Genomic DNA, 26,426 nt, shown 5'->3' on the forward strand with positions numbered 1-26,426 from the left:
GCAGGCAGAATCGTACAACTCTCTACCGATGCTATCTTCCCTGGCAAGAACGGGCTGGAAAAGATCCCACCTGCTATTCCTGCCCAATTGGACTTGCTTGTACATCCTACACCAGACCCGAAAAATGATAATTTGGGGTACGGCTTTCAGAGATACGCAAATGCAAAACTCGCGGCTGTCATGTGGACACATGCCCTAAACCGGCATCTCGAAAAGGCAAGACAAACCTCACGCCATGGATTTTCTTTTGGACTTGCTGTTGACTTTTCTGTTTTGCAGGATCCAAATTTCAAACACATCACTGCTGTCGCCATCCATCCTGGCAGCCTAAGCGACTCAAGGGCGCTGCGAGTCAATACGCCTTTCGCGGTGCAACTCTTATCCAAACTCGTCATACAACCCCTCCGTCCGGTACTTCGTCTTGTGGATTCATCTATTCGCACATCATCGGTTGCCGGTACTGATGTTGCCCGCCTGGCTATTAACGAGGCTCATCCTAACGAACGTGGCCATTTCGTGCTTCTAGAGAAGTCGGAAAGCTCCCTGGACAGCCTGAATGAGGAAAAACAGGAAGCAATATGGCGAAAGAGCGCCGAGTGGGTGGGACTTACATCTGAGGACATTCCCCTTGCATGAGGACTGCTTCAGGGTAGATGCGGATTTTCAAATTTTAGTTTGATCTCGAAATTGATGGGGCATGTGTCTCTGTTACCTAATTCTCTACTGTTTTTGATTTTCATTTCTTCCCTCACCTGCGAGTGTGTGTTGCTGTCGTATTTAATTACCAAAACAAGACTGTCTTTTTCTAATTTTACGAATCTTGTGGGATCTATTCAGGGTGGAATTGTCTCCCGGTTGATCAATTCCGGTAAATGAAGACATGATAGTTGCAGAGCTTCAACATACATCTAAATCTTTGTCAAAGGCATGGCTCATCGCCGGGCTTGGCGGTGGCCACGTCTATAGGAATGGAGAATCGACTGTTGTTTTGCATCTGACGAGGATCGCAATCGATATGTGCCCAATTTGGCCAGTCAATACAGAAGCAAATGCACGACTCCAGGCGTCCGGGGGAATGTACGAGAACTTCATTTCTTTGCTACCGAACTGCAAATTGACCATGTCCAAGGAGAGACCCCAACAATCTGCTGAACTTGACAGCAAGCAAGCAAAACCCAAGTACGTAACTCAGATCCTGGCCAATTGCAGTCGCCCTCTGAGCGAAGCGTCTCATCACCGCAACTCATAACTATTGACAACTAGCAGCACTATCAGATTTTTCGAAGAAGGAAGCCATCATTCTGGAGATTCTGGAAGACTTGATCGGGGTCGTACTTGAGGGCGATTGCCTTCAGCTTGGCCACATTAGCTGCACCGTACGTCGCAATTGGGCTCTGGTCCCTCGACGCGTCGTTGGTGTAAAGGAAGTCGAGATGCAGCCCCCGTTCCTCGCCCAGTTCTCTCCACTTTTCCGTGGTGGATATTGATGCACTCCGGACAGTCTCATCATCAGCGGCATTCTCCCAGTCAACGAGGGTTGTCCACCCTATCGTATGAGCTATTAGTACTGGCGTAGCGTGGACAAGGTCATGAATGATCACTTACACATGTGATCTTGTGTCGGAATACCCATGGCGTTCCCACCCCTCGCGTTTCCAGCCTCGGCCAGCCCGATTGGCGCAGGCTGAACAGCAAAAGTCTGGTTGGCCCCAGTGGCTTTGTTGACTTCTCTAGCTTTCACGAGCCAGAAGTCGTAGACATCCTTGTACAGCTGTGCGTCAATCCTCGTGGAGGCAGCTCTATAGTCATGACTACGAAGTTTCTTAGCGACAGCCCAGAGACAAACATCGATGGTCGCAGCATCGTGGACTTACCGCCCTGGTGCATTCATAGCGCCGAGGATAGCCCCTAGGCTGGATACTGTGCCATTCGTTGGTGGAACGGCAACAGAAAGTGGTTTTATGGCATCGAAGGCAGAAAAGGTCGCCGGCCTTTTTTCTGAGGGCTCTGAATACACAAACCCGAGCGTGATATACTGCAATGCCATGACCAGTCCGACGGTACCTTTGGTATCCGAGGACGCGCTGGTATTCTGCCAAGTCACGAATGCATCCAGTACAGCATGTGCATCTTCATTGCTGACAACCAGAACCTCATACCATATCTTGTTCAGGGGCACGGTATAAAGCTCGAAGTTTGTCACAATGCCGAAGTTCGGGCCGGCACCCTTGAGAGCCCAGAAAAGGTCACTGTTTTTCGTTGCATCTGCTGTTGCAATAGTACCATCGGCAAGAACGATCTCGAGGCGTGTCAGTTGAATGAGTATGGAGGCCGCCGTTGACTGAAGTGATAGGAGCATACCTCGAAACTCTTGACGTTATCTGCTGCAAGGCCGTACTTCGCAGAGAAGTGATGATAGCCCCCTATGGTACAAATCCTATCTTTCAGCAATGTCCCGACGCGGGAATGTGCATCGTGTCGGACTCACCTCCAAGAATCACGCCCCCAACCCCGATGTTAGGCATGCGGCCACCAATTACGCTGACTTGGTATGGATCCAAGGCGGTGTAAACATCGCCCCATCGCTGGCCTGGTCCGACGCTCACGGTTGCTCTATCGTCGCTGACAGTGATCCCATCGAGACGGGAGAGGTCTATTAGGATACCATCCTGGATGCTGGAAAATCCAGGGTTGGGCGAGTGGCCCCCGCTGCGCACGGCGAACGGCACGTTGAACTGTCTGATGATCTTCAGCGCAGTGGCGACGTGTTGGGCGCTTCTGGGTTGAATGGCACAGGCAGGCAACAGCCTGCATGCTTCAGACCTGCGCGTTTTTTAGTATAGTATTGGAGATCGTGTGCATAGAAAATGAACGAACCAGCTGCCATCGACGGTGGATTGTTCCACGGGCGGTGTGTTCACAATATCAGATCCCAGAAGCAGTTGGGCGGCTGCGCAGGCTCGATGTGCTGGGCTGGCATTCGTGCTTCTTGCCAGGGTTGATTTCAAGTGCTCAGCTTCAATAGAGGGCAGATCGAGGGACTCGACAAATGGTTCCAGTGATTCGGACATGATGAATCTGTCCGGGTTCCTTGAGCCTGGTTGAGAAGAAAGCTCAGCCGAGGTAGTCGTCAACCACGGAACACAGGTGAGTAATATGATCACGTTGGAGAGCTTGAGGGCCATGGTTGTCTGGATGAGGCTGCAACACTTGGTGACATGCAGTGAATGCCCTGTGCAATGTACCTCTACAATCAGCGGCAACAAAGGAACCGTAGATACGTACCTAGGTACCTTGCGAGGCCCACTATGTGCCGAGGCTTTGCGTGATCTTCAGATTTATTGGAGACCCAGTGTTACATGGCATATGCATTTATATATTGTTTACTTGGTGAAGACCGACGCTAATGCTGCAGCCCAAACTCACCGACCTGCAATATCATCCTACGAACTGCTTGGCTTCAGATTGAGGGCGTTGGTCGGCGGCGAGCCTGGCGAATTTGGTACGCCTTTGTCCTCACAGGGTTGACTGACCGACTCAGGGAACGTGGAAGAGTGTTATTAGTTACAATCATCTGCGTGGGGGGTTCAAAACGGGGAGATGATTGGGAAGGCCGCAGAGCCTCTCTCTAGAAAAGAGGAACGCGGTCTTTTGATATCTGGTGGAGTTCGGGTCACCTCAGTCCTTGCTCCTCATCAAAGTGCATACTGACATGCACTTCCTGTCTGACTGCGATTCCACAACCAAGGAATCGGCTGACCACCCGTGACTCCACACAGGAATCGATTCGTATGCGTGTACATAGTCGCCCGAGGAGAGCGAGGATGGAACTGCCTTTGGAAAGGGTTGGGGGCTGGGAGGATCCCGGACAGAATTGGGCCAGATGTGACGCCAAGCATGCCAGGAATGCATGAAAACAGAAGCTGAGGTAGCAACGCGAAAATGACGGATCGATGATTGATAAGCGGAAGGTCACAAGGTTCTCAGGACCAGTTGGTGCCAAGTCTGTACACTATTGCACAGATGTACATGTTGGTTGGCTGTGCACAAGTGGACTGGCTGAGCGGCAATGCTACCTAGACAGTCTGTTGGTTCCAGAATCCCACGGGCACAACTGCAGGTTGCCGCCCCCAACATGACCGCTTGGAAAATCAGAGCCTGCAGGCGACATCGGGACACATCTCCCGCCAACAGTAGCAGTGCATTGTGGAATCGTATGACATGCGGGAAATTTGCAGGATCCTGCCCCACGAATGGCAAAGTGCTGAGATCGAGAGGCACCGTTGGCTCTAAGGGCGATTCACTGATGCAACATGGTCGGCGCGTAGAGACAGACCTTCACACAATGATCTGTTGCCATCAAGTTGCAGTAATAATTTGAGGAGAACATGTCAGCAAATCCATGCTCATCATCTGTCTTTGGCTGTTCAAAATTCTTCATTTTCATCGTGCTGTCACCGTTGTCCAAAGGCCAATTTGCCAAACTTCCTTCTTCAATCACGCCTTCTGAAGCCAGCCATTGCCATGTCTGGCATAGCACCCACATTGATTCCGCCGCCCACCGCGGTGGACGACACTCACAAAGTGTACTCGATTGCCATCGGCTGCGGTATCATGTGTGGAGTCACCACGGTGGTCGTCCTCGCTCGTTTGCTGTTCCGTTGGAAGAGTAAGACACTAGGCCTCGACGACTATGCATTCATTCCTGCAACCGTGAGTGTCCAGATTGCTGTTGAGAGATTATTTGGGCGGAAAACTGACTATAATGCGCCTTGGCAGCTTTTCTACTGGGGCTGGTCAATCATGGCCATCTACGTGAACCTTCATGCCGGCGTGGGAAAGTCACTATGGGAAATCACGCTTGGGGAATACTCAATTTGGTTCCAAGTACGAAATACGCTTCTTTTCATGCCAGCGAAGGGCGCCGCGTACAGCAGCTAAAACGTGACAGGGTATCATTGGGTCTATGTGGCTGTATCCTGCGATGAGCTTTTGGATACGCGTCTCTATACTGCTCTTCTATCGCCGACTTTTCGCGACTCCGGGATCTAGATTCCTAACAGTGGTCAACGTTCTCCTCGTCTTACAGGTTGTATACCTGATTGTCTACTCAATTATTCCGGCTTTCGTTGGGCGTCCCCTTTACAAACTCTGGAATCCATTGGAGCGCGGCCAATACATGGACGACTACTACTACTCCTACACTCAGATAGCCCTATATGCTACAAGCATGGCATTTGATGCCATTCTCCTGTTTCTCCCGACATGGCCTCTTTGGAAACGTTTGTTCATTCCGGATTGTCCCCGTTGGTTGTCTATCTATCATTGCTGACATCGCTGCCTATAGTGCAAATGCCACTTCGTCGACGACTATCAATCGCTGTGGTTTTCATGATGGGCGCTGCGTAAGTCCCTACCAAGTTCCCTCGCAGTGATTGCGCCCTAACAGGTTGTTCAGCGCCAGCGTAGTAGCCGCCTGGAAGCTGGCAATATATGTTATCGAGATGTACCGATTCACTCACATCGATCCTCACTGTACGTCAAATTCCATATGATACTTACTTGTGTTGCCTGGATCGTTCATTGATGACATGAATAATCGGATAGGGATGGATTACGAGATGAGCAGATTGATTCCGCCGCAATTTGACACATATGGTGTGACATTTTGGATTCCTTCACAAGTTGAGCCAACTGTGGCCCTCATCGGTGCTTCCATGCCAGCACTGCGGCATGCCTTCAGTGTTACTGCACCGCAAGTTTCACGTTTCTGGACGTCCCTTAGGTCAGGCTCAACTCAGCACACCGAGCAATATGGGAGCTTCAAGGCAAAATCATACCAGAACCTCCCAGCCGGTCGCAACGATAAAACACCATCTGAAACAGAGGACACCACCCGTATACTCGACTCCCATCAGCCGCTAGAGCATCCACCCCGACCCTACATCCAGCTTCAAGAGTGGAGATCATGAGCGAATCGGAAACGAAATTGCTCTAGGTGGGGGACTTAGCAGCATGGATCAGTACTTGGGTGTTTTCCCCGAGTATTCGAGTTAAAGCCTGTAGGATAGTGAATCAAACTCTAGGTTACTGCGGACTAGGAGCTGTTTATGACGTGGACTACTACTTAAGTAGCACCACGGTTGACGTGACCAAGCGCCGAAGCAAACGCGAATTCGGAGGAATTCGCGGGTCTGAGTGCTCGGAGTTTGCTCCGAGCCTATTCCATGAGGCCCCAGGCAGTCCATCCCCGCAAATATCTAGGTTACCATATTTCAATATCATTTATTTAAATTAATAGTATTTTACTATAGATTAAGCTTGTAGTTCCTCTATGTTCTTTTTCTGGATCAAGCCTCCTGCTTGACCTGTGGCTGTTTCACGCTCGTCTCTCTCTTCCACCTAGCCTGATTCTGCGTCTGCAGGCACAGCTTCAACCACCCCTTTGGCGTGGCCGCCTCATGCACGGTGGACGGAACTCGTATCACCGTCTCCTTGTAGAGGCAGTCGTTCTCGAACCTCCAGCTGCAAAGCACGGCGCGCACCATGCCGCCCTCGCGGCCGCAGAGGAGCGCCACGGTGGGCGGCCGCTCGGCGGAGAAGACGGAGACGCTCAGGTCGCCCATGTCGACGAGCGTGAAGAGGCGGTGGCCCTCGGGGACCGCGCCGTGGAGGTAGTCCTGGGCCGTCTCGGGGTGCGATATCCAGTGCGGCTCCTGGCCCCTCCTCTCGCGGGGGTGGCGGGCAAAGGGGAGCGCGCAGAGCGGCGTCGACGACGGGGCGTAGGTCAGGCGGCCGTTGTCGTTGCCGAAGACGACCTTCTCCAGCTCGCCGATGGGCATGACGCCCTCGAAGGCGACCAGGTTCGGGCTGCTCTTCTCCACCGTGCCGCCGAACAGCCGCCTGACGGAGATGGGCGCCGCCGTCGACAGCAGGACCGCGATCAGGAGGAAGCCGCTGCAGAGCCAGGCGAGGTATTCCCTTTTGACGCCCTCGCCGGCCCAGCTCGCCCAGAAGGGGAGCCACTGGATGGCGAGCTGGAGGCCCAGCAGCAGCCACCACAGCCCGGCAGCGACGAAGAAGGCGGCGATGATCTTCTTCATGCCCTTGCGCCGCTCCACCACGGGCCTGGGGAACCGCTTCCATCGGATGTGAATGGCCTTGCAGTTGTCAATGACGACTGTCTTGTCCGCGTGTGCGACGCCAACCACGTCGCAGAGAGGCGTGACCCCGTGGAGGCGCGTCCCGAACTGGTCCGGGAAGGCGAGTGCCCGGAAGAGGTCGCTGTCGTCGAGGAGCCGGTCGGGGAGGTAGGTGTGGGCCTGGAGCTCCTGGGGCAGGATCGAGATCATCCGCTCGATGATCTGGTCCGAGTCGTTGCCCAGCGAGAGCCGGGCCAGGTTCTGGAAGAGCGTGTCCTCCGGGTTGCGCTCGAGGCGGTAGTGGAGGAAACCCATCACCGCGTAGGCCAGGTCTGAGTGGCCCTCCTGCTTGTTCGTCCAGCCCTTTGCCGCCAGCGCGTTGATGATGGACGGCAGGAGCTCCAGCCGGCTCAGGGTCAGGAGGCCCGAGTAGTGCTCTGCGAGGTTGCGGATCGGCGAGCCGCCCTCGTACAGATGCTCGTCGGGCTCTCCCCAGAATGTGGAAGTCATCTCGATCTTGTGGACCTCCTCGTGGTGAAGAGTCCCTGGGGAAGTCTCGTGGCACCAGACGACACTATCCCCAGGCGCCAACATCCCTTCGGGCAGAGTCCACAGGCGAGAGCCCCAGTTGACCCGCGCCTGTTCCGTGTTTTCGTTGAGCAGAATGGTTACCAAGGCGGAGCCTCGCACGATGTCGCACATGGTGTAGACGTCGTGGTCCTTGTCAAGTCCATTTTCCGGGGTGATACACTGGATGTCCAACCAGTATGCCTTGTAGCCCTTGTCCGTCGCGATCTGTCTGGCCATCCGTAGAATCTTTTCCTGGTCTGCCTCGCCGTTCGGGCCAGTCTGGAACTGCTTCCACTGGTAGCTGATGAATACATATCGGATAGAGGGGTACTGTTTCGCGTCGACAAGGACCCACTCATCCCCCTTCTTGACAACGATCCTGTGAGGCCGCATGGACCTCCTCCGCACGTCTACCTCGTGTTCACCTTGACGTCTGGGATTTCCATCTGGCCCGGGAGCCTCATCGAGAACGTTGATGGAGTATTTCGGCCAGTCCCCTAGATATGCATTAGCATGTTGTTTCTCCCATCACTCGAGACAGACTAGGCTTTTCGGGTAGCCAAGAACCATCAATACTCACAGTGAAACCCTTGGAACTCGGTGTAGGTGGATGCCATCTCGCTATCTGATTCCCAATCCGAGAAAGGCAGGGCGAGCATCAGCTGTAACGGGACAGAGACGACGACCATGCGCAGGGCAGCGTGGATCTTGTCCCACCACCTCCCAGAATCGAGAGGCCTGAGGGCCCACTCCGAGACCTTTAGCACGGTCGGGACGCTTCCCTTGACGTTGGTGCGTATCCAGTCGCCCGTGTCGTCACCGGCCCCGGCACGCGCCAACACCAGCCCCGTCGCTTGTACAACCAGGCGCCGCGGCAGGGCACGCGTCGGCGAGAGGTAGACGGCCGTGTCCCTGAACTTGCCCCGGACCTGGTGGAACCCGTTCCGGTACTCGTATTTGCCGTCGTCCGTCTTGACCACCTCGCCCTTGGGGTCCTCCCAGGAATGTGCCTCTTCGAATTCGGTCGCCTGTCTGCGGATGATGGTCTCTGGGTCGGCGTCGACCTCGTGCCTGGGCCAGAGGACCCTGCGCATGTGGTAAAAGCTCCATCTGTTCTGGAATCGTTTCTCGAGGTTGCGCTGGACTTTCTCATGTGTGGTTCTGCTTGTCCATAGCGTCCGACTCGGAGTTCTTCCGTGGCCGGGCTTGGTGGCGTATGTGGCTTCGTAAACTCCGGCTTTTGTCCCAGGCTGGGCTGCTCGTGTTGGTTGACAGAATTCTTCGTCTCCATCCTGTCGCATCTCGTAGGGGTCAAACTCTTCGTGGCCAACAGACTGCAAAGAGATCTGGCTGTTGTTATGCTGCGGGTCATGCCCTCTTCTGGTCACACTAATGCTCGCCATGATCTGCTCCAAAGGTACCTAGGTAGAAAAAAACAAGAGAAAGTTCAAAGGATGCACAAGTCAAAGTAATTCCAGAGAATATCGCTGAAGAATGGGATTGTGCCCGAGTGGCCACCCATGGTGACGACGGCATGGGTTTTCATACTCTGGTAAATTGTTTTCATCATGTGCAACATTGAACTGTTGCCTTGAAGGCATACAGCCTTGTTGCATCCACACCAAGCTGACTGTTAGTACCAGTAGTGTGGATTTTCAAAAGTCCCGCTGGTCTATTTTTGTAGACAAAACGGGGACCATTCCCAGAAGAGAGTCCTGCCGATGCAGTCAGCTTCCTTCCGTGCCAGTTAATCTCCACCACGTGCGTTAGGACCGCCCCATAGCACAGCACAGCACACCCATTCAAGATTTTCGCAGCTCAAACCTCAGCCCAGCTCACCGAAAATCGTCAGAATCTGGCCAATCATTTATCACCGCCTTGACTGATTAGAGAGCCCTATGGTTCAGCTTTGAAGTGGGCTGAATGAGGTCCAGCAATCTCGTGCTTCCATTTACATTGCCAAGACCGTGATTGATAATGATTTCATCCAATCATAGGCTTGGTATGTACTACAACTAAATGCTGAGTAGTTTATAAAGGCGGTTGTGGTTTGTTCAAGGAGCAAGAGTAGGGCAAAGCACTTGGTGTGTGCACATGCCAAGATTTCTCTTGGGGGTGGGGGGTGTGCATGGGGGCCGCTGCACAGATACGCAGCAGTCCAATCCTCGTTTCCATATCCGACTGACCTTCCGTCCATCGACCTGTGGAGGACAGGCTGACTTCCGCCTTGAAATTCCTCGTCAAGCTCATAGTAATAACCAAGTGGTTTCGTTTTTAATCCCCATATATGTAAAATGTACGTGGCGCCTTTATATAGTGGTAAACGCTTAAGACCTAGCGTCTAAAGAAATATAGTGCCAATAACAGTAAAAAGAGAATATAGTACGTCTGTGGGTACGTGGTTGAGCCTCGTACCGTACAGACAAGGCTGGAAGGCATCGCTCCCAACGGCGCCGTACTAGAATCGTTGATATAAGTAGCCTAAGGGCTAATAGCCAGTAAAGCAGTTATATAGCGAGACTAAAATAGTCTCTTAAAATGGCCCCTATAAGAAGAAGAATCCCATAATGTGAGACCTAGCAAGCTGGCTCTTTCCTATCAATATACTCGTCACATAGCCACCCAGATCTACCCTCGCCAGGTATAGTAATAACCAAGCAACCGTTTGACAACAGCGTCTGTGTTCTCAACGCCCGAGCGGCCCAAGCGGACAAATAACTGGTTTCGCTTCTATTCCGTGTACGTCCGAGGACATACATGGCGCCTTCACACGGGGGACAAATAATACGTAGCGTTACTGGCGGCGGGGGAGGGGGGGCAGCGATGATTTGGAGCATGCTTGAACTAGCGTTATAAGTCATGGCTAAGTTTTACATAAACTGAACGACTTTCCCCTCGATCATGGCGACCGCGCCAGCGTGTGCGTCGATGGCGTGCCCGTTCACGTTGGCTGTGAGGTTGTTGGTGGCGCGAAACTTCAGAATGCCCCCAGGTGCCAGAGGGGTCATCCTACCTAGGTAATCGAGCTTGGGGCTACACGCGAAATATCCTGCCAGTGAATATGGTCAGCCCTGGCGTTCCCACGGCGTGAGACTTTGAGCATTTAGTCTTTGTTGTCATCGCCATTGGGCAAGCCTTTGAAAGTAGCAAAAGTGGTGTGCGTCGGCCGCCGGCAAAGGAGTGTGGATTGATAACTCGTGTGTGTGTGGTGGGGGAGAGAAGCCCCCCCAAAAGTAGCTAGAGAAGGCCTCCTACTTAACACCCTGCTGTCAGTCTATCGCACCTTCCAGCCCACAGCCCACACCGTCCTCGATTGTGGGGTTCCAAGGCTTGGTGGCGTTGGGAAGAGATCGCCAATGTCAGCTTCCCGAGGTCTGTGTTCATGTGTCTTGTAGGTTGATGATCGTTGGGCAACCACTGTGCACCCAGGTAACCCTATTGTCTAGTATGTCGATAGGTGTTGTGGGCTACTTCTGTCCACGATCAAGACCGTCGTCAAGACGGTGCCCTTAGCCTTGTCTGTGCGTCGCAAGGCTGAGGTCACAAGCACCTGTCGTATTATAACTACTGTTATCGACATCGTATTCTTTCCAAGCGCTGGGTCTAGAGTGCTTACCACCATATGAAGGCGCCATGTTTATCCTCGGACATATACGGAATAGAAGCGAAACCACACAGGTCTTGTTCGTATGTACTCATACTGTTGAAGATCTATATTTCTATTATTAAATCAAAGTTTGGTCAAGACACACTAGTATGCGCCTATTGAGCAATGAACCACGATTCCTGACATCTTTGGACTGTTCTGTGGTCATGAAAACGTCAATCGCATGGCATCATTGGAATAGTAAGATCCGCCATTTGCATCCAAAGTAACTGCGTGACTTTGTGTGCTCCTACATAGTAGAGAATAGAAACTAAAATTTGTTGAGGGTGGAGATTCGGCTAAGGAGCACGAACTCGCCAAATCTCTATCAAGAGGAGCGATCGTGAAGCGGACCGCCACTAGGATGGCTTACCCCTCCACGATACAGGCGAGGCTTGTGTGGGCTGGGTAGGAAGGTGCGATAGGTTGACAGCCGGGTGTTTAAAGGGAGGCCTTCTCTAACCTTTTTTGGGGGGACTTCTCTCCCCCACAACATCAACAGATTATCAATCCACACTCCTTCACCGGCGGGCGACGCACGTCTTCTTCCTAATTCACTATCACATTTTACGCGCCGGTGCGTCCTCCAGTCCACTTTAAGTTTTCTAATAAGCGATGGTTCCTTTATCAACGTGTCTCGAACCTCCTCGCTCAGCTCATGGTGCCATGTGTGCGACCGGCGCCTCAGCCGGACTGTCAGATTGGGTTGACGAGAAGTCGATCGAGCGATTGGGGCCAGCCGCCAAATATTTAAATACAGATGTGCAAGCCCCATGTCCAAAAGATTCGAGTTTCAAATTTTACTCCTGTGTTCTTCGTTTGGTCCTCTTGTCAAAGGCTTCGTCAACCACAGATCAACCTCACCACATCACCCTGAATTCCTTATCCTACATTCCCAAGTCTTTAAAAAATGAAGCTATCGCTGGCCACACCCACTGTACTGCTGTGCGCAACAGCAGGGCAGGCTCTTCTTATTCACCATCCTGTCGGCGGCGGGCGGGTCCTCGAGACCACCGAGTCCGGACCCTTGAAAGCCCGCGACGAAAGTTCCGGAACTCTTCTCGTGCCTACCACTGGAGGCATTGAGAATCAAGTCTCCGCTCTCATCCAGGCTGCTCAAGACCCGGAGGACAAGGAGAAGATCCTCAAGGACCTGGAGGCGAGCCGCAAGGACATCACCGAAAACCTCCTGAAAGCCCAGGTGGAGCTGCAGAAGGCGGAGTCGAAACTAGCAACGGAGCTGGACAAGTACGAGGACGCCAAGGATAACACCAAGAGGGTTAAGGGGGACCTCGATGGGCTCGAGAAAGAGAAGGTAGAGCTGGAGTCGCGCGTTAATGCCACCAAGGTAAAGCTCCGTAAAGCCAAAGGCTCCTTGTTCATCTTGTCTATCAACCACAAGGAAGCGCTGGATGCGCGCAAGAAGGCAGATGACGAGGTCAAGGAGCTGCGCGAGGCGATCAAGAACGTCGACGAGGCGATTGGCAATATCGGTGACCCTAAGAACTAGGCGGAAGACTGGTGTCTATATGTTTTTGTTCCTGTGTCGACTGGGGATTATTTAGTTCCCATTAATGTGTTGTCTTGAGAAAGGGGTCCCCAATAGTTATAGTATATAAAGTTTTACACCTTTGCGCGACCATAAATCCATTCGCTTTATCCCGTTTTCTCGTCAGTCAATCTCAATCTTCATTTTGGTTGTATATACGTGATCGTCCTGACAATTGAAAATGCGTCACCAGCACGTGAGAGCTATTCACTTCTTGAGTCGTCAATCAAACATGCTGTGCTGACTTCCTATCACCCTGATGGTTCTCCTTTCTATCTATCACTGTCTGTCCACGTGCGATTTCTGTGTGAATATGGTAGTCAGTTGGATGCAGAGCAAATTGTAATGCGTCTTTTCAGCCAGCCAATCTCTTGAGAGCGGGTTATGTGGTTTCGCTTCTATTCCACATACGTCCGAGGACATACATGGCGCCTTAATACAGTGGAAAACGCTCAAGACCCAGCACAAAAACATATGATGTCGATAGCAATACCTAGGTAGTCAAAATACGATAGGTGCTTGTGGCCCCAGCCTTGTGACGCACAGACAAGGCTAAGGGGCACCGTCTTGACGGCACAAGGCTAAGGGGCACACCGTTTTGACGGCGGCGTTGACTAGAACGCCGCGAAAGGAGTCACACGGCGAGACTAGGTCAGTGATTAACACCCTCTTTATCTCGTTACTCAATTCCTGACAGGTCGAAATCATCCTCACGCTTCCTGGCGAGAATTTCCACCGCCGCGTCGGTGTTCAGGGCGATTCCGAACTCGTGGGTCTTGGGCTTCACCCCTTCGGGCAGCTTCCAGTCGTAGTTGAGGAGGATGAAGACCAGGGCGATCTTGATCTCGTTGGCCGCCATGAATCTGCCAGGGCAGGCATGGATACCGTGCCCGAAGCCCATGTGCTCTGGTGTCGTTGAGACGAGCAGCGAGGTGTTTTCCTTGCCGGGCTCGCCGCTGCGCCGTATATTGTAGAAACGGTAACCATCCCCTACGTTGGGATGATGTCAGCTGAACACAGAAGAAATGGTGAAAGTAAGCGAGAAATTGAAGTGCGGGCATCGAGACATCGTGAATTTCGGCTGCTCATTATGATGGGTCCATAGGAGACAACTCACACTCATTTGCGTTTGGATATACCTCGTCGTCCCTTGATCCTTCGTCAGTATCCATCAATCGCCATTGAATGCAAGAGCCAAGAGCCATACCAGTGGCGGTGGGTAGATACCGCGGTATATCCTCCCTTGGGAACAACGATGCCGTTAGATAGTCTGACATCCGCTCTAGCCTTCCTCTGCATGGTGGCTGTAGCACGAGTCTGTTAGTACAAATCATCCCTTACGCTCGTTTAAAAATGTGCTTCTGAGGCCATCAGTCTGAGGACACCAGGATGCTGGACTCACCTAGCTGCGTAGGCTTGAGGCGCTGGCTCTCCTTGATGACGCTGTCCAGAAGCTTCATGTTCGTCAAGCTCGTCTTCTTCCAACCACCGTCAGAAAGCACCTCCTTGATCTCCGTGCGCAGGTCCTCGACCACCTCAGGGTGCCCTGCCAAGTCTTCCATGACCTGTGTCAGGAGGTCCGAGGTAGTGTGAATCGCCACGATCGACAGGAAGAGCTGCATCGCCGCCGGCTCATAGTCGGCCCCCGCCTTGGCGGCGGCGTTCTCAAACCACTCGACTGCATCGTTGAACTCGACCTTCCTACCCTCGGCGGCGGCGGCCTTTTTCGCTGCCGCCCGTCTCTCCAGGACAGGTCGTAGGACAGAGCGGGCCTCGGCCACCTGGGCCGACGCGGCCCTGCAGATGGGCAGGAGCCGGGCGGCGATGGACCTGATGATGCCGGCGGGGTACGCGCGCAGGACATCGGCCGCGGGGAACACCGTCGTTGTGTATTCCCTCGAGATCTTGTGCCACGCCTCGTTGCGGCAGAGCTCCTCCCCTAGGAAGACGCGGGATGAGATCCGGGCGACCAGTGTGAGGATCGTGTCTTTCAACGGCAGCGAGTGCCACTCTGTGCCACGATCAGGTTTTGCAATCTGTTGAGATTATTTCAATTATGCCGGGCCCGTTCTGTCTCACCTTTGCTATCCCCAAACAAATCGGGGACGGCGAGTGCTGTCTCGTCCGCCAGGGGCTTGGTGATTTTGCCTGTTGGTGGAAGCGAGTTAACAACTTTGGAATATCCCAAGCTCTCCTCTGCAAGGCTAGGATGCTCTCACTGACTCAAATGTTTTGTCAGATCCTTATTAATCACAGGCAGTGTTATGAAGTCTTTCGTGCCTTGGACTGATGCCTCGAAGCCAGGATACTGAACTTGAAGGAACTTTTCGGGTCACTGTCAGTTTTGCTACCATATTTATCAATACTCAAGGAACTGATGGGGCACCATGAAACAGAACATGCCAGGAATACTTGCATCACCAATGAAGTCGTTAAAGCTGAGGTTGGGGTCGTTCCGGACCTCGTTCGCCATGCTCGGCGGGAGTACTGTCATATTGCCAAAATCCGTAATGAGCTGCGCCGGCTCATTGGGATGGGTATTGAACCAGGTTTTGAGCAGTGAGCGACAGCCTCGGACGTATATCCCCTTTGGCCGCTCAGCGGTGAGTTCGAATGCCCGTCGCGGGTTCAAAAAGGGCGCCTTGGACTTTGGGTTACTGTCAAGGGAGTAGACGAAGAGGACGAATAGAAACGTGGCCAGTAAATACGTCATCGGCTTTGCTGTGACATCTGACGCCTTGATTTCGGCCAGAGCTGCCTGGATGTAAGCCTGAAGAGACATGTTTGACGATTGTGAGTTAAAAAGAGAGGATGGAATTTGAGATGGTAGTTATTGGACGCGTTTCGAGGTACTAAGGAGGATAATGATGATGTGGACTTCACTAGAGTGCAAAACTGCATTTATATTCACCATTATGCCATCCACACCCCCTATCCAACACAAGAAGACCTTGGGATGTATGACGTCCGTTGGGTAGTTTTGTTCACCCGGGGGGTTCGCCACTGACTCGCTGAGAACGGTCTCATGTAGGCTTCACGACGAGCTGTAATGATTGAACGCTTAGTCATTAGGTAGTACTGCTTCTTAGCCCAGACAGGATGCTGGATTGGGAAAACTTTATATGCAATGCTTTTGGGCGTGCTACTTGATTTCCATTAACCCCTCAATAACGACCTCGAATAAGGCAACTTGGCCGAGTGGCCTCAAGGCGTCCGACCCTGGCCTACAAGCTTGCACGGAAAACAATGATCCTTTTCGGAACTCGAAAGAGGCGGGATTGCATTATTAATCTCCGAGTGGTTTCGTTTTTAATCCCCATACATGTAAAATGTACGTGGCGCCTTACAGTGGAAAGAGAATACAGTACGTGATGGACCGGACTGATTCGGACAGAATGGGACTGGCCCGACTCCAACGGACGGGCAGGAGCAAAGGAATTCACCCCGAGTCTCCGGTCCTAGAGCGGGCAGATTACAAAATCATCAGTGCACAGTCAGGACAGGGTCGATGGGTTGGTTCTTCACTGTTGGAGGTCGCGTGCTCAAAATGGCCCAGGAAAGGGATTTCGGAATGAAAAAGGTAGAAGTCAGCTCGTCTAATTCCGAATACGTTGATAATGACAGCCACCGTCATGCCACACGCTTTGTAGGGGTAGCAAATACCGCAACGGAAGTCGATAAGTCGTAGTAGCTATCCTGACTTGATCAGTTTCACTTTGGTCTCTGCTTCGGAACCACGGAATATAAGTGACAACTCCACAAGGCCGCAGGCCCACTCAGCGGGATGAGCGTCTAATTAAGTTCAACCCGTAGCCCAGGTCCCTGCTCACGGTTGTGCTTCGGTACGCATCACTCAATATCAGGAGAAAGACAGACCTGGGTTATTTTTTAGATGCCTTGTTGTCTTGGGTGTGGTGGCAGAGAAGAATGCGCTGACTCCCAAAAGGGGCCACCCAGGCAACAACTGAGCCTGCGATACATGCCGAGGGCTGCCTCGTGGTTTGCCCTAGCAAGCAATGAATTGATTCTAGCTGTCAGAGCAAGCACTCGCACCTAGCTGGACTTGCAAACCTTCACGTTGCTAGGAAACCACAACAAAATGACATCAGCACCTGTCAGATCCAACGCCGCCTATGGGGGATATTAAGAGCAGCCTTTTCCCACGAGGAACAACGCACCCACGCACCATCCTTGCTTGGAAGGCCCTCAACCATCACCGTTAACAGGCATCCATCCACCAGTCTCGGCGACTCAGTTCTCGTATCCTCGCAGTCCGAGCCGCCATGGATCGCAACGGGAACTTCGACTACCGCAACTTCTTCTACCCAGGTCCCGCCCCGCTGCCCGTGCAGGTCTACCCGGTGGGCGGCGACCCGCGCTTCCCCTTCAACTTCCCACCGGCCGCGGCCAACATCAACATGCCCGGCAGCGGCGGCAGGGACATCACCACCGCCGACGACGCCGCCGACCAGAGCCCACCACCACCACCACCACCACCACCCGCCAGCACAGTAGCCAAGCGCGACTCCGCAGCCGCCTCCGCGACAACCACCATGACCACAACCACCACGCCGCCCGAGAAGCTGTCCCACATCGCGCAGGGCCTCGCGCACCTCCTGGGCGAGGCGATAGCCTTCTGCGAGGGGTGCCTCAGGACGCACAGGGAGGTGGCCGCGGCGGCCCCCTTCGCGGGCCACGCGACGCGCAACCGGCTGTGGCGGGAGCTCCTCGAGGCGCGCTTCGAGGCGGACGGCGTGCACAAGGACCTGCTGCACACGCTGGTCCCGCGCGCCAGGCGGTACACGGCGCGGGCGCGGGAGGCGGTGGCGCGCGAGGCAGTTGGGAACGGAGATGAGGACGAGGGAGACGAGCACTACAGGCTGGCGCTCGTGGCGGACAAGCTGCTCGCGCAGTGCGGCTGGGTCGCGCAGGTCAGCGGGAAGGCGCTGGGGAGCAGCGCGGCGTGTGAGAGCATGGTCGAGACCATGCGGGAGATGGTGGTGCTGTGCGGCAAGATTGGGCCTGAGGGTGGCGCGCAGGAGGGCCAGGGCGGTGGTGGCGCGCAGTACTAGGCCCGGACGCCTGTGGTCGGCCTGTGGGAGAGCTCGTGGCCGGTACTGTTGAGGAGTTGGGTATGCGCTTTTGTCTGCCCTTGCGGCCATGCTGTCTGTTGGGTTGATCTTTGTCTGAAGCATGTTCCGTTCCGTGCCTGTTGTCTGCTTCCCAGCATACTGCCAGATGCGGCAAAACAACACAGGTCCTCGGAGCGATAAATGACAAAGCAGGATATGGCCAAAAAGAAAAATCAATGAAGAGTCCTTCATAAAGGTATCCTCACTCCATGGGGTCAAGATTAAAATAGTGCCTCAACCTCCAGTACAGCTACGATTTGTGGCCAGAACCGTCCTGTACAACGCTGCTTGCTCGACTCAAGCAAACTGTAACCAACCACCCGAGATATTTAGCCCAATATGCCCCCCAAATATTACCCCCGGCCGAGGGTACAAAAGGTCATAGTGAAAGTGAACTTTGGGACGCGCAACGGAAAATTCAAGATCGAGAAGCCAAAGAAGCCCCAGCCAAAATGGAAGCGCTACAACGGGAGGCTCGTATCCAACCTGCCCAGACGGGCCAACCGCGGCGGCCGCGGCGACCTCGAGTGCTTCTACCACGTCGAGCGCGAGGACGGCGAGGTCCTGCCCCCGCCGCAGGCCCTGTGGAGGCAGAAGTTCGGCGACGACCAGGTCGCCCGCTACGTGCCAGACTGGGACGAGGAGTCTGGGAACCTGACCGACGCGCTGAGGAGGCGCAGCGAGGACAGCGACGCCTCGAGGGACTTCAACGGCGAGTACGGGCTGCCGTACCTCTATGTGTACGACGAGGATGCGGAGCCCGACGCGCTAGGGGACCGGTACAGGCGCTGGCGGCCCCTGCAGATCCTCGCCAACGGTGGCTACGGTGTTGTCATAACGTACGTGGACGACACGCGCGGCTTCACCGCGGGTGATGACATTAGCGACGACGACAAGATCGTCGCCAAGTTCAATTATATAGATGGTGACCTCGTGGAAATCTTGGCTTCTGTGATCCGTGACATTGGAGTGCTCGCCGATTTGTTTTCCGATAGCCAGGGATCTCAGCAGTCATCAGCGTCAGGTCCCTCAACCCCAGCGCAGGCCACAGGCTTACCAACACCGCCGTCAACAGGGGGCAGAGAGGCCAAGAGAGCGGTCAGGAGATTAATGGGGAGGGCAGAATTGGCAGGAAAAATCAGGAAGTTCAACAAAGAGATGGCACGCCCGTCGTCGCCGACCCCGGGCTCGAAAGCGCGCACAGCACGCTCAGGACGCCGGTCGAGTGGCGGCAGCCTCAGTTCAGGATATATGCACTTTGAAAGACCGAGGTCTGACGAGGCGCTCAAAATTGATTCCGCTGATACGTTTCGCATCGAGAACCGGATCCTCCAGCTGCTGGATATGACCGGCTCGCCACATTTTCCGAAGTTGTGGAAGCTCGCTGATCCGCCGCAGGACGAGACGCTCTGCACTATGGATTACATCCCGGGCGCCCGCACATTTGACGAAGAATTCGATCTGGTGTCGAACCGGGAGGTGCCCATCCGCTTGATGTGGGAGTCGATCCTCTGCCTGAGTAAAGGTTTGTCCGTGATGGCCTACGGGAGCGAGGACCCGGCGCCGTCGCATAGAGTATACGGGTGGAACGAAATCGTCAATCTTGACTGGAGCGAGCGAAACATCTTCGTGCGGCAAGACTCTCCGTCGCATACGTGCGCACACCAGACTTGTTTCATGATTGGAGACTTCGGGCTCTGTATCATCGTGCCCAGCAGCCCCAAAGCGAAGGCCGCGTTCCGCCTGGAGCATCTCAAGTTGGACTGGCAGAAAGAAGCCGCGGAACGACTGCCGGTAGGTTGCTGTCACGAATCGGCATGTTGATGTCATAAGGGTAATCTGCTGAACATTGGTTTTGAACAGGAAGCACAAATAGACACAGAGACACCCCTCCGGGAGCGGATAGACGATCCCATAGTAGGGCACTTCTCCTACAAGTCGAATATATTCAGCCTGGCTGTTGTATTGCAGGAGAAGCTCGGCGGGATGAGTGACGCGAGGTCAGGTCACAGACGGTATACGCAGGACAATCTGACAGCACTCGAGACGCGAAAGCTCCGGCGAGACCTAGAGCGATATCTTCCACGTAACAGAAGGTGTGGAATGCCCCTCGAAGGTAATGGACTCGAGGTGTGCGGTGATAAATTCAAAGCACCGCAACTGCGCGGGTATCTTGATGTGGCCGAATCTCTCATAGCACAGCCAGTCGTGCAAGACTTGAGGGTGTCGAAACAGCGATTCGTGGACCTCTTTGATCGCTGCCTGAATGAAGATCCAGCAGAAAGGCCGGAGATCGAAGAAATTATGCTCTCGGCTGCTAGGGGAATGGCGGAAGCTGGCGTTTATGTCCCGCCTCCACCAAGTAGTTCGAGCAGTTCTGGTAGTGACAGCCAAAACGACGGGTAGCAAGACGTAGGGCGAGATCGAGATGAAATGCCAGATAACCGTAACGGCTGGAAGGGCAAATCGTCCACCTGACCGTGAGTTCATGTGTCTCGGGGGGGTTGTTAGTAGTATCCTTTCTTGTAGTGAATGCAATACGAGGCGATGTATACAACTGACCTAGGAGGAAAAAAGAGTGAAGCCCACCGCCCAGAGAGTGATCGGAATTGAATGATGAGGCCCGCCCCCCACCGAGGTGAGAAGCAGGCGACACGCCACCCATCGCACTTCAGCTTGTGTCCAAGCAATCCCGGCAGTGACTCTCCCAGAGGAACACTGGACCGGAGCCCTCCCCCAGGAGGGAGGGGCGGCCAGCGCCCTGCTTTTCTGATGCCAACTGCGGAGGCAGATTCGCCTCGTGCCGTCACCGGCAGGCCGTCATCAACCCGCACCCCCAGAGGAGCGCAGGCGGTCGGGCTGGTGGGGCTGTGCCCCGTCGGGAGTTTCTCCGAATTTCTCACATGCGACGTGGCTGCCAGCGAACTCCCCCCGAGGGAAAAGACGCGAAAGGCTCGAGAGAAGCTGCTTGCGCAGATCTCTCTGTTTGTGGCATAGAAGGGTAGCGTTGAGGGCGGTGGGCTTGAAGAGAGGAAAGGAAGAAGGAAGAGTCACAGCTCTGAAATTTTGGCAAGCTCTCAAATAAGTCTGACGTGCGGCTCCTGGTGTGGGGCCATTAAAAGGGCCTAGCGTCTAGCAGCCAATCACTGCGTGGGTACGTACCTAGGTAGCGACGTACCTGCAAGGGTTGGTGTCCCCAGAACCCTGGCCACCCAGCCCTGGGTCAAAATCGATCTAGACTTCCCGATGACTCGATAAGATCCGCTAGATCTTTGCGAGACCCTTGGATCTTTTTTTCGGCCGTCGTCGCCTGACTGAGCACGGTTTGTTCTAGACCATATTCAACCTCGTTGACCGTTACGACCCTCAAGACATCTCACAGCACGCCCGTATCAGGATGCCTGTTCTTTAACCATAGCACTACCTCTGTCCGTAGTGCTCGTCCACCCAGCACAGTCTCTCTCGCCTTGTCTGTCCCTTCACACAGTCTCACTCTTGTCCTGGTCGCTGTGATCAGTGGAGCCAAGTCTTTCTTATTGCTTCAGCAGATACCATGGTTGAATCGCCACTAGACCTTCCTCAGGTCTGGCAGAAGCCTGCCTTTCCTGTCCTGCTAGCGGCACTGCAAGGACTTCGAGTCGATCCACCAGTATGGAACCTCAAAGCCTCCCGCACTGAAATGCTCAAGCATAAGCATCAGGAAACCGTGGCCCAGGACCCACGGGAGATCGCTGCATATCTATCCACAATCATCAAGAGCCCACTCAGCTGGCTGGTGGACGAGGACGACCGGGAGGCAATATGGGACGAGGCGAGCAGGCGGTTCTCGGAGCGATGTGGACGGAGCGGTACGTCCGACGCCCTTCCCCAGACACCATGAGAGGACGCCAAGCTCATGCACGGCCTTGTTGGCTTAGCCATGGGGGAGATTACTCGACGGTGGCCCTTCGAGAGCGAGGCGTACGGCCCGTTCGACCTGATCCTGCGCGAGCCAGCGTTGACGGGTGACAACCTCGGCCTCAAGACCTGGGGCTCATCATATGTCCTCGCCCAGATGCTGCACACCATCGGCGAGACCTCGCTGGCACATCTCTTCGGGGAAACAGCCGGGCGGCCGAGACCGCCAGTGCTCGAGCTGGGGTCGGGGACCGGTCTCCTTGGTCTGGCGGCAGCCGCCGTCTGGCGGACCCACGTCATCCTCACTGACCTCCCCGAGATCGTGCCTAACCTCGCCCACAATGTCGCCAAGAACCTGGCCATGGTGCAGGGACGAGGCGGCAGCCTTGCATCCGGGGCTCTGACGTGGGGCGGGGGCGAAGACGAGATTGACCCTGCCCTACTCTCCGCGAAGAACAGTTTCGATGCATGTCTTGTGCTGACCTCGAGGGAAATGATATCGTGTAGCTGACCAACGTGTAGGCCGTGATCGTCGCCGACCCGCTGTATGATGACAACCACCCCGGACTCCTCGCTGGTGCCATCGATGACCAGCTCAGCCTGAACCGCAGTGCCAGAGTCATGATCATGGTCCCGCAACGGGACGCTGTCACAGCCAGGCTTCTTGCCGCACTCCGAGACGAGATGACATTGAAGTCTACGCCACTCGTCTGCCTTGAGGAGACCATCGTAGCGGGGCGGGACGACTGGGGTGCTAGTGAAGACGAAGAAGCCGGCCAGGTCAAGTGTTGGCTGGGCATCTTCGCACGGCAGATGGTTGCTAACTAGACCTCAAGTGCTTCAATGTTACTCTTATCATTCTTCATGAAATAGAATCATACTTGTGTGCACATGTGTGTCATATACATTTGCGTGCCTGTCACATGCATTTGCGTGCCTGTCATCATATCATCTGTCTAGATATCTGGAGTTCAAACCCCGCGGCAGAATCAGATAAGTATAAATTGAGATTTACTGGCATTCTAGTCAACGTGGCCGTCAAGACGATGCCCCTTAGCTTTGTCTATACGTCGCAAGGCTGAGGCTACATGCATCTATCGTATTTTCACCACTGTTATCGACACTATCTGTTTTTCAAATTCCGCATGTGGTCTCGAGCTGTTACCACCGCATGAAGGCGACATGTGTGTCCTCGGACGTGTGCGGAATAGAAGCGAAACCAGCTAATGCTCTCTGCTACAGACCCTGCAGCTACTTTCCCGCATCGGCGGCCTTGTCTCCCCGTCATTTCCCTTGAAATACGCCATCGTTCGTGCAACTCAAATTTGATACCTAGGTGCCCAGACTTGACGCTTCTCCTGCGGCAACCCTCTGAATCATATCCCAGGAAAGGATGATTGATACTATGACCACCTGAAGCTTCCCCTTTGATCACGGGTTGTTCCTTCGGCTGGCGTTCTTTGCCTTCTATGCCGTATATCGTCGTCCCAGGCTGCCGGAACTCGTCTCTAGACCAGTCACACCAGTGACTGCCCTAACCGAGCCTCTCACTACCTGCTTGACAGTGGTGTGTGGCCTCATTGCTCATTCAGACGGCCAGGGTAACTCACTGTCTTGGCTGAAGACATGGTCTGGGCTCTCTCTTCTCTGCTCTATTTGAACGGCGGACTGGCCGTTCATATCCAGACCCCCATCCATCTCTTGAACTATCACAACACTCTGGGCCTTCGGATGCCCTCTCCCGGGTCAGGCCAATCCAATCCAATCCAACAATCCATTCACTCCTGACGGAGTGAAATATTATTCATTTTATCAAATTCTTGACGAGCAGAAGTCTTTTCTCGCCAGCCCAGAGGAGTATCTACTTCATCAGCCAGCTACACAGCGCAAGATCAGTTCCGGAAGTACGGGTACAGATATCGTCCACAACCTGTTGCACCTATAACAGTTGCGAAGCCGCCACGGCATATGGATACTGTCACCTATCACATGCTCAACACCTTAACCGTTGGCAGCAAACAAAACCGTCCGACCTCTTGGGGGGCATCACGCTAGAGGGAGGGCCGCGTTTGGTTTTCACGCCCGTTCACAGGCCATGTCACTGTATTCCGCCAGTCACTGAATCACGTACACACATCACTTGCATGCACCCATCCCGGGGTGAATCTGCCATCAAGTAACATCTATAACTACTCTTTGTTCCCAGGGCCAATTGTCCTGCCAATCACTTCTTCTCTCCTACCTGGACACCAAATCGCGGCCCAATTGAGCCTTCAATCCATCGCTCAAGACTGAACAACATCATACCGCTCGAGGGGCCAGCGAGCACCCTCACTGGCATCTCCAACACATCATTGTCACTTGACTATCATTTTTTTACTGTCCAGACTGACACATACACACACGAAATACCACCATGTCGGCCCCAAATTTCAAAATGGTGGAGAATCGTAAATACAACGAGGAGGAGATCAGATTCGTCGTCTCCCGCGACCAGGCCAGGTGGGACCACAGCACCATCGCCAAGGCCTTCAAGCAGCACTTTGGCGAGTACTGGGCCAGCCGCAACTTCACCAGGAAGCAGGTGCAGTATATCAAGAACACCTACAAGCCGGCGCCAGGGTAAGTTCCTCCTGAATCAACAGCCGCTCCACATTCCTCGTATATTGATGCGGACGGTGACTTTTTTGTTTCCCCCCCCTTCTTTTCCTCTTTTTTTTTTCTTGCTAACAACATGAATTAAAAGCGTGATCCCGACATACACCGGCCCCATCCCGGAATTCACGCCATCGCCGGAGCCGGAGGAGAGTCCACAACCGGCTTCCTCATCCTCCTCCTCCTCCGCGGCCGGCCGCCGGCGCAGGCAGGCGGCCGGGCGGGCTCGGAAACGCTCGGCGAGCGACCGCACGCCCATGAACCAGACCTCACCCTACTGGCAGACGCCGACGAACCAGACGCCCACGCATGAACAGCCAGCCAGCCCCGCAGCCGGGCCGTCGCGCAAGAGGCAGAGGACCCAGGGTCCAGTGCCCGTTGTCGAGGGCGGCGCCTCGGGTGAGGGCCACGTGCTGCACGGCACGACCAACCCCATTGACCCTCTGGGAGGCCACTTCGACGTGGCCCCCGAGGAGGGCCCGGCACCGAGGACCGCCAGCCTGGACCCCAACAGCCCGGGAATGCTGCTGCTCGTCGACGACGATGGCAACGATGACAACGGCAACGGCAACGGCGCCGGCCTGGGCCTGGCCCCCCTGCCCAACTACCTCGACATCCACCCCAACGTCCCGCTGCAGTCCATCGAGCGCCACCGGTCCCTCGCCCCAGGAGGCGGCAGCACCAACGCGCCCGGCTCAGGCCTCCCGACGCCCCAGCACCCCCAGCGTCAGCGTCAGCAGCCATTCCCAGCCCCCTTCCCAGGCCTCGGCCTCGCCCTCCCGCCCAGCCCGCAGCCCCTCTTCCCCCACCCCTACACCAACCGCGGCGCCGTGGCCCGCGACGACCCGCACGGGGTGTGGTACTTCGACCCGCACGACACGTGCCAGATCCGCCTGGGCCACCGGCACGACTTTGGCGGCGGCGTCTGGTTCGCGACGGACGCGTGCGCGACCATGAGCCTGCTGGCGATGCGGCAGAGCGAGGGCGTCGGCTTCATGCTGGGCGTCGCGGCCGCCGCGCAGCAGATCGTGGCGGCCGGCGGGCTGCGGCACCCCGACGGCCGGGCCGTCGACACCCGCGACCTCATGCGGCAGGCCGCGCTGCTCGTGCGGCTGCACGTGCCCGCGCCCGTGCTGGATGATCATGATGACGACGGCGAGGGCGGGTTCGGCGTGCCCGACCCGGCTGACGTTGCCGAGCTGGCGGCCAACGGCCGGGGCCTGCCCGCGGGGAGCTTTTATGATCCGTTCCATCGGCGCGTGGTGCGGTATGGCTTGTCTGGCCGCGGCGGCGGTGCCGGGGGCAGCAGCAGCGCGAGGCCCTCGCGCCAGGGCACGGCTGCTCCTCCTCCTCCTCCCCCTCAGGCCCGCACGAGACAGCGGACGGCGACCCCTCGGGATGGCAGACCAGCCCGCCAGGGCACTGGTGCCGCGGGACCGTCAAACTGATTGATATTGTATTCACCTGTCGTCGTCAGACGGAAGGAGGGAGGGAGGACGGAGGGAGGGAGGAAGGCAAGGCTATATCTTCGCACGGGGGCGTGCAGTCCGAAGCAGCCTCCGCCACCAGACCACCAGTGTAACAACAACCCGCGATTCCCAACCCAGCCCTTGGCGTGTGTGTCAGGACCTAGCCTGACACGCTGAAGGCATACAAGTGAGGGGAGGGGGTAATATCAACATCCCGGGGCAGAGGTACGACCGACGCCCCGACATCACCAGCCCCTTGACGAGACGCACTCGCTGATATGGACGTGACAGGACACACGATCGATGATTTAGGGGGTTTGTTAGCGATGCATCACAACAAGGAAAACTGGAAGACCCGGCGGGCAT

General features: G+C 55.0%; 9 protein-coding genes across 9 annotated transcripts; 6 read left to right on the top strand and 3 right to left on the bottom strand.

The window, feature by feature from the left end:
* Positions 1-1,066: 1,066 nt before the first annotated feature.
* On the bottom strand, positions 1,067-3,313 carry KVR01_010271 (uncharacterized protein). The gene is made up of 6 exons (XM_044786071.1): positions 2,878-3,313; positions 2,489-2,823; positions 2,362-2,423; positions 1,875-2,299; positions 1,606-1,811; positions 1,067-1,546 (listed from the first exon to the last, which is right to left on the bottom strand). The coding sequence occupies exons 1-6, from the start codon at positions 3,183-3,185 to the stop codon at positions 1,272-1,274; spliced, it is 1,611 nt and encodes a 536-aa protein (XP_044640430.1). The 5' UTR covers positions 3,186-3,313; the 3' UTR covers positions 1,067-1,271.
* Positions 3,314-4,524: 1,211 nt separating this feature from the next.
* On the top strand, positions 4,525-5,972 carry KVR01_010724 (uncharacterized protein; the record flags this gene model as incomplete). Its single annotated transcript, XM_044789665.1, has 6 exons — positions 4,525-4,713; positions 4,780-4,887; positions 4,952-5,282; positions 5,348-5,405; positions 5,459-5,535; positions 5,608-5,972. 6 exons carry the CDS (start codon positions 4,525-4,527, stop codon positions 5,970-5,972), a joined length of 1,128 nt encoding a protein of 375 aa, XP_044640883.1.
* A 378-nt stretch (positions 5,973-6,350) lies between these two features.
* On the bottom strand, positions 6,351-9,115 carry KVR01_010355 (uncharacterized protein; the record flags this gene model as incomplete). Its single annotated transcript, XM_044783096.1, has 2 exons — positions 6,351-8,209; positions 8,293-9,115. 2 exons carry the CDS (start codon positions 9,113-9,115, stop codon positions 6,351-6,353), a joined length of 2,682 nt encoding a protein of 893 aa, XP_044640514.1.
* A 3,153-nt stretch (positions 9,116-12,268) lies between these two features.
* On the top strand, positions 12,269-12,868 carry KVR01_010561 (uncharacterized protein; the record flags this gene model as incomplete). The annotated part of the gene is made up of 1 exon (XM_044790020.1): positions 12,269-12,868. One exon carries the CDS (start codon positions 12,269-12,271, stop codon positions 12,866-12,868), a length of 600 nt encoding a protein of 199 aa, XP_044640720.1.
* A 718-nt stretch (positions 12,869-13,586) lies between these two features.
* KVR01_010718 (uncharacterized protein) lies at positions 13,587-15,689 on the bottom strand (the record flags this gene model as incomplete). The annotated part of the gene is made up of 4 exons (XM_044781685.1): positions 13,587-13,897; positions 14,310-14,918; positions 14,987-15,055; positions 15,320-15,689. 4 exons carry the CDS (start codon positions 15,687-15,689, stop codon positions 13,587-13,589), a joined length of 1,359 nt encoding a protein of 452 aa, XP_044640877.1.
* A 1,501-nt stretch (positions 15,690-17,190) lies between these two features.
* On the top strand, positions 17,191-17,979 carry KVR01_010483 (uncharacterized protein; the record flags this gene model as incomplete). The annotated part of the gene is made up of 1 exon (XM_044781319.1): positions 17,191-17,979. One exon carries the CDS (start codon positions 17,191-17,193, stop codon positions 17,977-17,979), a length of 789 nt encoding a protein of 262 aa, XP_044640642.1.
* A 399-nt stretch (positions 17,980-18,378) lies between these two features.
* KVR01_010538 (uncharacterized protein) lies at positions 18,379-20,110 on the top strand (the record flags this gene model as incomplete). The annotated part of the gene is made up of 3 exons (XM_044789525.1): positions 18,379-19,833; positions 19,903-20,039; positions 20,095-20,110. The coding sequence occupies 3 exons, from the start codon at positions 18,379-18,381 to the stop codon at positions 20,108-20,110; spliced, it is 1,608 nt and encodes a 535-aa protein (XP_044640697.1).
* A 1,203-nt stretch (positions 20,111-21,313) lies between these two features.
* On the top strand, positions 21,314-22,806 carry KVR01_010701 (uncharacterized protein). The gene is made up of 3 exons (XM_044786584.1): positions 21,314-21,887; positions 21,957-22,402; positions 22,459-22,806. Exons 1-3 carry the CDS (start codon positions 21,593-21,595, stop codon positions 22,762-22,764), a joined length of 1,047 nt encoding a protein of 348 aa, XP_044640860.1. The 5' UTR covers positions 21,314-21,592; the 3' UTR covers positions 22,765-22,806.
* Positions 22,807-24,352: 1,546 nt separating this feature from the next.
* KVR01_010590 (uncharacterized protein) lies at positions 24,353-26,424 on the top strand (the record flags this gene model as incomplete). Its single annotated transcript, XM_044783100.1, has 2 exons — positions 24,353-24,558; positions 24,683-26,424. 2 exons carry the CDS (start codon positions 24,353-24,355, stop codon positions 26,037-26,039), a joined length of 1,563 nt encoding a protein of 520 aa, XP_044640749.1. The 3' UTR covers positions 26,040-26,424.
* Positions 26,425-26,426: the final 2 nt, after the last annotated feature.

This window comes from Diaporthe batatas, assembly GCF_019321695.1.
Source record: "Diaporthe batatas strain CRI 302-4 chromosome Unknown Contig00013, whole genome shotgun sequence".
Lineage (NCBI taxonomy): Eukaryota > Fungi > Ascomycota > Sordariomycetes > Diaporthales > Diaporthaceae > Diaporthe > Diaporthe batatas.

Bases quoted from the DNA above. Each gene is read 5' to 3' on its own strand.
- KVR01_010271 (XM_044786071.1), bottom strand. From the start codon at position 3,185: ATGGCCCTCAAGCTCTCCAACGTGATCATATTACTCACCTGTGTTCCG. The intron at 2,824-2,877 runs GTTCGTTCATTT...AAAAACGCGCAG, and splicing joins TCCACCGTCGATGGCAGCTG to GTCTGAAGCATGCAGGCTGT. The intron at 2,424-2,488 runs GTGAGTCCGACA...TTTGTACCATAG, and splicing joins TGGGGGCGTGATTCTTGGAG to GGGGCTATCATCACTTCTCT.
- KVR01_010701 (XM_044786584.1), top strand. From the start codon at position 21,593: ATGGTTGAATCGCCACTAGACCTTCCTCAGGTCTGGCAGAAGCCTGCC. The intron at 21,888-21,956 runs GTACGTCCGACG...TTGTTGGCTTAG, and splicing joins GGAGCGATGTGGACGGAGCG to CCATGGGGGAGATTACTCGA. The intron at 22,403-22,458 runs GCATGTCTTGTG...ACCAACGTGTAG, and splicing joins CCGCGAAGAACAGTTTCGAT to GCCGTGATCGTCGCCGACCC.